General features: G+C 41.0%; 1 protein-coding gene across 1 annotated transcript; it reads right to left on the reverse strand.

The window, feature by feature from the left end:
- Positions 1–866: 866 nt before the first annotated feature.
- Positions 867–7711, reverse strand: LOC136530431 (3-oxoacyl-[acyl-carrier-protein] synthase II, chloroplastic-like). Its single transcript, XM_066523176.1, has 13 exons — positions 7205–7711; positions 6188–6393; positions 5891–6094; positions 5672–5782; positions 5460–5555; positions 5339–5384; positions 5140–5219; positions 4890–4958; positions 4712–4796; positions 4453–4607; positions 4242–4322; positions 1737–1796; positions 867–1356 (listed from the first exon to the last, which is right to left on the reverse strand). Exons 1-13 carry the CDS (start codon positions 7377–7379, stop codon positions 1240–1242), a joined length of 1485 nt encoding a protein of 494 aa, XP_066379273.1. The 5' UTR covers positions 7380–7711; the 3' UTR covers positions 867–1239.
- Between the last annotated feature and the right edge of the window lie 1576 nt (positions 7712–9287).

The raw sequence follows: 9287 nt of genomic DNA on the forward strand, positions 1-9287 counted from the left end.
CCCCTTTGATTGATGTATGCCAAGTATATATATTTAATCAAGATTTAATTTGTTTTTCACCCTAGTCTTTTTTATTAGAATACAGGGATTTAGGAATCCTTACGAAGTTAGGATATGATGTTAACTAGGACAACGAATAATTTTTTTAGAGTTGTATTAAAGGGCCCACCTTCGTAGCTTTGCTCCAGGTCTCTCAACTGACAGGACCGGGCCTGCACAGGCAGGCGCGTCGTGGTAGGACGAGCGCAGCGCACAGCGTGGTAGATCCTAGCATGAGTGCGGCACCACACCAGCGACGCAGCACAAGTAGGCACGCGTAGCGGTGCAAGCCACAGGTAATGTATGTGCGTGCGGTGGGGCGAGCTGACGAAAGCACGATGCCCAGGAGATTGAACCAAGCTGGTAAGTAATACAAGTTCAGAGAGCAAAATGTGCAATTTGCAATAGAACCAGGATGAAACTCAAGGACAAGTTTAGAGAACTCGGGATAAGAACGGAATAAATAAATTTAGAGAAGCACCCACCCTCTCCTCTCGATTTATGCAGACCGGGATAAGAACGGAATAAATAAATTTAGAGAAGCACCCACCCTCTCCTCTCGATTTCTACTCTCCCCCAATTCTTCTTGAGCAGAGTTGTGCTATCTTTTTGCGGATCCTCGCATAAACAAGAAACGCAGTACTGGACCCATGGCACTTATATCATGAAAACTGAGACGAGAGTTAGAGACCACTGCACTAATGCCCAGTAATATAACAAATCAAAAGAGCAACTTCGTACACACGTCACGGCCTCACGGGGATTGCGGCAGCTAAAAACCACAGCAGCAACGTGCCTTGCAGCAAAAGCCATCAACTGGCATAAAGTAAAGAACTAGGCAGTATATCATGAATCTGTAAGTGACGCACTGTATCTGTCGGGCAACACCAAAAACATCGCCCCCAATTAAGTTCCTCCTATAGGACACGTACAATTTGCGTCCGAAACATAATAGAACGCGCCAAAAGGGTACATGTGACATCTGAATGGATGCTCTTCTCGCTCAACATAATTTTTGATTTGCTATTACAAAGGAACCCATTTGCTATCTTTAGTAGGTTGTGTGGCAATATATAATCCTACTAAGCTTTTGGATTTCTTCCTAATTTTGCAGTACACAAGATGTTGCTGACCCTGGTAGTCTCTTATACAAGGCCCCGATTCGACGATGTGTAACCACCACAAGAAAAGTGTCAACTATCACTTGAATGGTGCAAACAAAATCGACGAGTTGTGCCCACCAAATCCAAATGAGTTCGACAGTGCCACCTTCACGTCACATCTTTCCTTCTGTGGACCCACCAGCATGCTGACATCCTAAGTCAAGACAACAAAAAGGCAAATTGGATACTGCTTTCAAATAGATGAAAATAAGAGATCAGCACAAACAAGCTAATGCTAGTTTGTAATCTAACAACTTGATGGGCTCAGGATTGGAGAGTAGCATTTATGAACAAGGCAAGGCTATTGAATGGACAAAAACATGATTTGGTCAAATGAACTATTGCAAATTAGACCCACTAGTTTTGTTGTTTCATTTTCAATTTCATAGGAAAAATTAAGGCCCCAACCAAACTACAGCCACCTGGTGCCCACCATTCCATAAGCTGATGTACCAATACATGTCAGTTTGGTGAAATAGGGTCAATAAGATTATAATTCAAGAGTGGAAAATTCTGGGTTAAAAAGAAAAGTACCACATTTTTCTCTGGATTATCCAAATTGACATTTGGATGCACCCAACCTGTCCTTATAGCCTGCAAGTACACAATGCAGTAGAAACCATGAGGATAACATGATATATCATTTGCAACAAGACTCGTAATAAATCCAGCACCCTGATATTGCTGCTCACTAAAGTTGATACATGTAGGCACCCACGGTGTGGTATCAAATAAAAACATGCTGGTTGTTGGCTACCACACACTCGACTAGGTCGGGTGCTTTGAGGAACAGCAAGTTAGTACTTTCTGATGGCAAACTAATCAACCATCTTAGCAAAACGGAAGTGCCTTTCCTCCGTAAAAAAAAAGGGGAAGTGTCTAGAAACCACATGCATTGCACAAGGATGCTTAAATGATAAGTGTCTAGAAACAGGATGCATTGTACCAGTTTGCTTAGTTTAAGAGTTGGCATAAAACCCCACTTCTGAGAGAAACTCAAACAAAAGATACACATGGAAAAACTTTTTCCCATCCATCCCCTACAAAATGGACTTGTAGTAACCTCGGTATTTTACATTGGAAAATAGCCTTTTCAAGAACACAATGTCACAATCCCTGTACTTTGGAATTATGTTTGTCTAGACCACTCAAAAGAACATCATTATAAATGACCTAAAGGGTGTTACTCCCTCCGTCCCAGTATATAAGGCGCAACTCCCTTTAGCCCAAAGACCAAGAAACCTACTAAATTCGTTGGTTCCAGTGCCAAACTCCTTGGTTCCACCAGTCAGCACTTTACCATGCAAGTAAATACCTACACTAAGACTAAAGTGCATGCATGTAAATAGGAAGGAGAAGAGAAGTCTAGCAGAAGCAATAAACGGTGCATGGGTGCATGTTTACTAAACGGAGAGAGAATGAGCCACACGTTGTATTCTGAGATGAAGAAAAAAAAAACAGTTACGCCTTATATACTAGGACAGCAGGAGCATCTGTTCAGGCACTTCATCTAACACCTGATGTTGTCAGCATTTTTCTCCTCCCCCAACACGAAAATGACAGAATGTTGTCCAAGTGCAAATGACAGGGTGCTTCAACTTACTCAAATAAAAAAATTATATCATTTGCATCACCTTCTACTTTATAAACAGAGCATAAGAATTTATGCTAGTTATTGACATTATTAACCTAGAGTCCTAGAGATGAACCTGTGGCATGAGAAGCACCCCCCGCCCCCCGCAACCACCACCAAATTTTACCAACAGCATCACATAAGCAGTCAAAACTTGTTCATCACAGATTTTAAAGGTGGTTTACATCAATAAGTGGTTTTTTTTTAAATAACAGCATTTTATTTCCCACCTTTTCCAATTGTACCCTCCTACACCACCCCATTCCCAATTGATGCATATTGTTCAGAATGTGAAAATTAAAAGACCAAACATCCACAGGTTAACAGCAACTTGAATACTAGTTGCAAGCACTAAAGTGATCTATTACAAAACTAGTGTTCAATTAGTGCTTTATCATACTAATATACTACTGATATTATCCTCCAGTACTAAATGGCACAGAAGTCTGGTCAAGTAAGAAACTGAATCTAGATACTTTATGAATTACTAGTGTGAATTACTAACTTCGTAGATACATCAAAGTCCAATTGGCCAGAAATTGTATAAGAAAAAAAAATGCTACAATATGGTGCTTCCTTATGCCATAATTTCCATATGAATACTACCTTTAAGTAGCTTGTCCGTATCGGATACCATATAATATACTGAAACCTTTTATAGTAGACTGATAGTAAAAAATGGATACTTCCTCCATCCTGGGCATACTCCAGACATCTTGCACCCAGTAAAAAGTCAATCTTCAAGAGTACAATATCTAAGGAACTAAGAATTAGACGTCTAACTTGTATTTGCTTATGTAATCTATGGTCTAGACCCATGTTTTAAAGGCGTCGCCTAGGCGTCCAGGCGTACCCAGCTCGCCTTGGGAAACAGTGGCGCCTTGTCGCCTAGGCGCCGCCTAGGCGTCCAGGCGTACCAAGCACTCGCCTGGACACCTAGCCGCCTTTAAAACATGGGTCTAGACCATCCCATCATGGTGTACTCTATGTTGCCTAGTTGCATCAGCTGCACTTGAGAGTTGATTCTTAAAATTATCTATCAGACTATCAACAACATTTTGTTTCTTTGGATATATGCCATACAGCTGTATTAATGAGTGGTAATCTTGCATTTGTATGCCACCGTACCGGTATCAAGAATTTATGCTTTCTAAGTTTCTAATGACCTTTAATGCAGAAACATTGTTTTTATTTAACATGACTCCACTACACTCTGCACATCAGCTCAAACGAAAAAAAAAGCACTATACTTTGAAATACTTGCAACAACAGACCTTGATAACATATCCCAGCAGATAGGTCACTAAGATATTAAAATTTTGGACTCTATAAAGGTACAGACTTTTGAGTAATAAAAAGAAAACAACAAACAACCCTGACAGGAAAAGTTACATTAATCTCCTTACTTGTATAGTAGCAACAGCTTCTATTCCACCGGCAGCTCCTAGCAGATGGCCTGTCATCGACTTCGTTGAGTTCACTCGTATCTGCAATACATATAAGCAAATCATTTGCTCAACTAAACTGAGAAAAACAGAAGTTTGCTTCTTTTGCCAAAAAAAGGAGCAACAGAAGGTTGCTAGGTCTAAAATATAAGATTCTGAAATACAAAATTGCCTGAGGATTCTGGCCAAAACAACAGTTGAGAGCTTCAAATTCCTTCAAATCACCCATCTGTGTAGATGTTGCATGAGCATTTATATAGTTAATGTCCTCCTTTGTTACTCCAGAATCTGCTAATGCGTTTTCAATACAAAGAATTACCCCTTTCCCTGATATTGTATTTGCATGGACATAACATCAGCATCAACATGAAAGGATATAAGGATAATAGAAGGGAAGCCAAATGCACCACAACATTAAAGAAAAATATGACCTTCAGGATGAGGCTCTGTCATATGGTATGCATCACATGTGAAACTTCCTCCTAGAAATTCAGCATATATTTCTGCACCTCTTTGCTGCAGAAATACGAGTTGGATGCTCTTAGCATTTGACTGAAATCAGCCTAAACCAAAAGGACAATAGACCCAAGAGAATTGCATGAATGAAACCTTTGCGTGCTCAAGTTCTTCCAAAACAAGCACACCAGACCCTTCTCCCATAACAAATCCATCCCGATCCTGTGACACAAAGACAAGAATACTGAGAAAAATAAGAATTACATCGCTTCGAAAACATTCAACAGCAGATAAATACATGGCACCAAACAAGTATAACTGACAAATGTATCACTTGCATATAGTAAATCAATAATTTGGTTAACAAGTAGTAATTAGTATTCTTAGATTTAGAGATACGAACCACATCCCAAGGTCGAGAAGCTTTTGCTGGATCACTGTTTCTCTGTGAAAGAGCTCTGCAGGCCACAAAACCTCCCAATCCTGCATTTAACAGTTTTAAATGGTCAAAACAGATATGCATAAGAAAATTTGAGGTTCAAGTCAAAATGAAACAGAAGAAATTGGGAGTGAAGATATCTAACAATCAGAGAGCAACTCACCAATAGGGATGATTGGTGCATCAGAACCACCACAAAGCATCAAATCCTGTATGTTTAGGTTACAACTGCAATTAGACACTACTTATTGTAGAAGAGATCACAAGAAAATGAAGTTACTTACAGCTTCCCCTCTCCTGATATGATTAGCTGCATTCAGAATGCAGAAGTTGCTAGTCGCACAAGCAGTAGAGATAGAGTAATTTGGGCCCATCCAACCCTGCATATGAAGCGCAATTTCAGTAATCAAGAATCATCAGTATCTATCTATCAAAGTATCAATAAACGAGTAAAGAAATGAAATAGCAAGGAAAGATCAATAATCATATAAGGTACCAGATCCATAGCAAGTATCGCAGAACCCATGTTTGTAGTTGCAAAAGGTACACAGAATGGGTTCATCTTCTTGTAGGAAACCCTCAAAGCTTCAATCGCATCACTGAAAACCTGATAAAAATAGAATTAGAAGTGAAGCTAATTAAACTAAAAGAATAAAAAGAATTAAAAGAAACTGATATTTTCAGCAAGTATATCATGTAATGTAAGAATATGCACCTTCATGCCACCCATAGCAGACCCAATGAGGACTCCACATCTTGATTTTTCCAACTCATTCATGACTTCTTCAGTGATTCCAGCATTCTCCAATGCTTTCTTTCCAGCCGTTATCAAATATTGCATAAATTTGTCCATTCGCTTAGCTAGCTTTGCTGCAACCCAACCATCTGTCGAAAACGATTTGATTTCTCCCGCGATCCTCTGTATGAAACATAGTGTCAAAGAAGTACAGCATGTTTCAGCATAATTGTGCAACAAACCTCAAATCATTATCCATAAGAAGAAACTAAATACCGTGGGATAGTGAGAGCAATCAAATGCCTCTATCTCGCTTATTCCACTGATACCCCTTAAAAGGTTATTGTAGAATTCATCAGGATCATGGCCTAGTGGCGTCACTACGCCCATGCCAGTGACAACCACTCTCCTTTCTTTCATATCAGGTTTCTTACTTTCCACAACTGTCCTTTCAGGATGCAAGGCAACAGACATGGCCATTCCTGCAGTTCACGAGAATTTTGTTCATACAGTGTACAACTACCAGAAATCAGCATGTAAGACAAATAGAAGTGGACAACAGGAAAGGCGGTGTCATCCACAAATGCCCTTATATATCAACTGAAACCTTCTTCAAGTAACACTTTGGTCATCTAAGTGGATCATTGGGGGGAAGACACCACAATCAACAAACAAATAATATAGGTTGGTTTGCCACACATTTCATTTGGTATGCTTGTGCTGAACTAATGGCACCACAGAGGCACAGCCAAAACCAGGCATGACAGCTGAAATATCAACTATTAAGGAATGCAAGCTTGCTGTAGTTCCAGACTGGACAATTTCATGACCAAGACAAGATCTCAGTTTCTTTTGATTGTCAACACGGCAACACCAAAATTGGGTCTGAAATTTCCTTGTTGGCACAGTTCGTCCTGCTGATAAAAATTCTAGGTTTATCATATCATAAATTTTGTGAAACTATTGAAGCCAGACCTAGCAGTTGCAAACCCACCAACTTACTCCAGAGCATGAGGTGACGGCGAGCCCGAAACCATACAAAAAAAAAGCCTAGACTAAGATGCCGGCATCAAGCTGGGTATAATCCCCTTGCAGCCTACATCCCGGGCGCGCGCACGACTGCACGAGCGATGTGACCCTGGAACCGTATAAAACACCCACCTATAACCCACCGCCAAATCTCCGCCGTGACACTACCGATGCGGTGAAACATCTAACGAATTTCACGGTTGAGCTCGGGCAAGCAAGAAAGAAACCAGCCTTTTGGCAATAGAAAACGGGAAATGGGCTCACCAGAGCGCGCCCCGCCGCGGCGCCCAGAGCCGAGGCGGCGGCGCGAGCCGAAGAGACCACCGACGCCGCCACCGCGGTGCCTGCGTTGCTTCTCCTTCTCGCCATCGCCGCAGGCCGCGGAGAGGCAGGCGGCGACGAGCCAGGTGCAGAGCGGCGGCGCCACGGCCGCCGTCATTGCTCACGGCCTGGATCCCGAGATAGCTACAAGGACGCGGGCCAGCTGATTTTCGGGGGCGGGGGCGGGGGCGGGGACACATCCACCGGCCCCAAGAACCGGGGAGCAGAGCCCCGAGATGCGTCCGGCGGGCGGCCGGGCGAGAGAAGCAGGGGTGGGTAGGCGGGGGAGTTCGTGGGAGTCGAGGACGCGGCGTGTGGTGGGTGGGTGAGCTCAGCAAGAAAGGAGGCGGCTTGAGCACATCTGGGAGGTGGCGGAGGCCGCCATTGCCAGGTGCTCGTGGTGGTGGGAGAGAACAGAGCAGCGGAGCCAGGACCAGGAGCCCAGATGGTTTGGTTCGGTTTGTTAATAGGGCCTTGTTTAGATACTCTCAAAATTTCAAGTTTTTTCACTCTCTCCGTCACATCAATTTTTAGCCATTTGCATGGAGCATTAAATGTAGGTAAAAAAAATAACTAATTGCACAATTTAGTTAGAAATCACGAGATGAATCTTTTGAGCTTAGTTAGTCCACGATTGGACAATATTTACCAAATAAGACGAAAGTGCTACTATTCATCAGATTGAAATTTTTTTCAATCTAAACAAGGCCTAGAGAGGAAAATCCAACGCAACCAAACGTCCAAACCAGATGGCAAAACTTCTTTTTGCGGGAGATTTTATCCTTCCTCGACCTCGAGGAGTCTTTAGTGAGTAGCACTGGGGCCTTGTTTAGATTACAAATTTTTGCAATCTGAATACTGTAGCACGTTTTATTTGTATTTAACAAATTTTGTCTGATTATAGACTAACTAGGCTCAAAAGATTCGTCTCGTGATTTACAACCAAATTGTGTAATTAGTTATTTTTTTTACCTACATTTAATACTCTATGTATACGTCCAAAAATTAATGTGATGAAGAGAAAGTGAAAAAACTTAGAATTTTGAGGCAATCTAAACAAGGCCTGACAATAAACTTTTAAGGCCGAATTTTTTATCCTTTTCATTTCAGTAGTATTTTTAAGAACTTCTCGCTTGGCCTGTAGCGGTGTAAATGTGAGTGGAAACTGAAAAGCTTGAGGACGGAGAGGAGAGAGCGACTGGGTGCCGAGGTTTGTTTGGGATCTTGATGTTGCCAGCTAGGGCTCTGGATGCTCCCAAAAATTGCTTTAGGATGGAAGGATTGGAATCGGATAAATATACGTGCTCCCGCAGTCTAAGAAATAGTAATCATATTTCAAAATAAAAAGTTTCTTTTATAAACTTTGATCAACAATTAATTAAATAATATGCAAAATTAGACCTAAAATCTGTATCAATAGATTTGTATTCAAAGTATGTCTGAGATTATATTGTTTTTTTATACTGATAGTTAAAAATTACTTTGTATGATTTTTTTCGGTTGATATACTTATCAAAAGTCAAGCGCTATAATTGAAGCATATACATACCGATTAATCCTCGCCGCTGTTCTACAACTGTCCCACCCACTTCATGGAAACATATACCACTGTATCTTTCTCTTTTCACTGTTCCTGCCGCAGAAGGATCAAATACGTAAAGTATGGTCCTATGCTATATTTGCAAAATTCAAAAATATGGATGGTGGTAAAGGTTGGTTAGATTTAATAATCACTTAAGGATTTGTTTGGATGTTGTTGGATTCACCTCAATTCATATGTGTTGAGATTGACTAGGGTGTAACTTAAACTAAATTTCACCTTAATCCACCCTTGGAGCGCTGCGAATTCGAATATATTCAAACAAGGCCTAAGAAAGTATACACAGGTATTGAGGAAAAAATATTTTATATTTTATGGAAACCGAAGGGGGAAGGAAATGGTAGTGCGCGAGGAAGTAAAAGTATCTGTTTCACAAGACTTTTTTTTCCTTCAAAAGTTCAAAAGGAGCTACGTACGAAAAATTGG

This window comes from Miscanthus floridulus, chromosome 2 (assembly GCF_019320115.1).
Source record: "Miscanthus floridulus cultivar M001 chromosome 2, ASM1932011v1, whole genome shotgun sequence".
NCBI classification, from domain to species: domain Eukaryota; kingdom Viridiplantae; phylum Streptophyta; class Magnoliopsida; order Poales; family Poaceae; genus Miscanthus; species Miscanthus floridulus.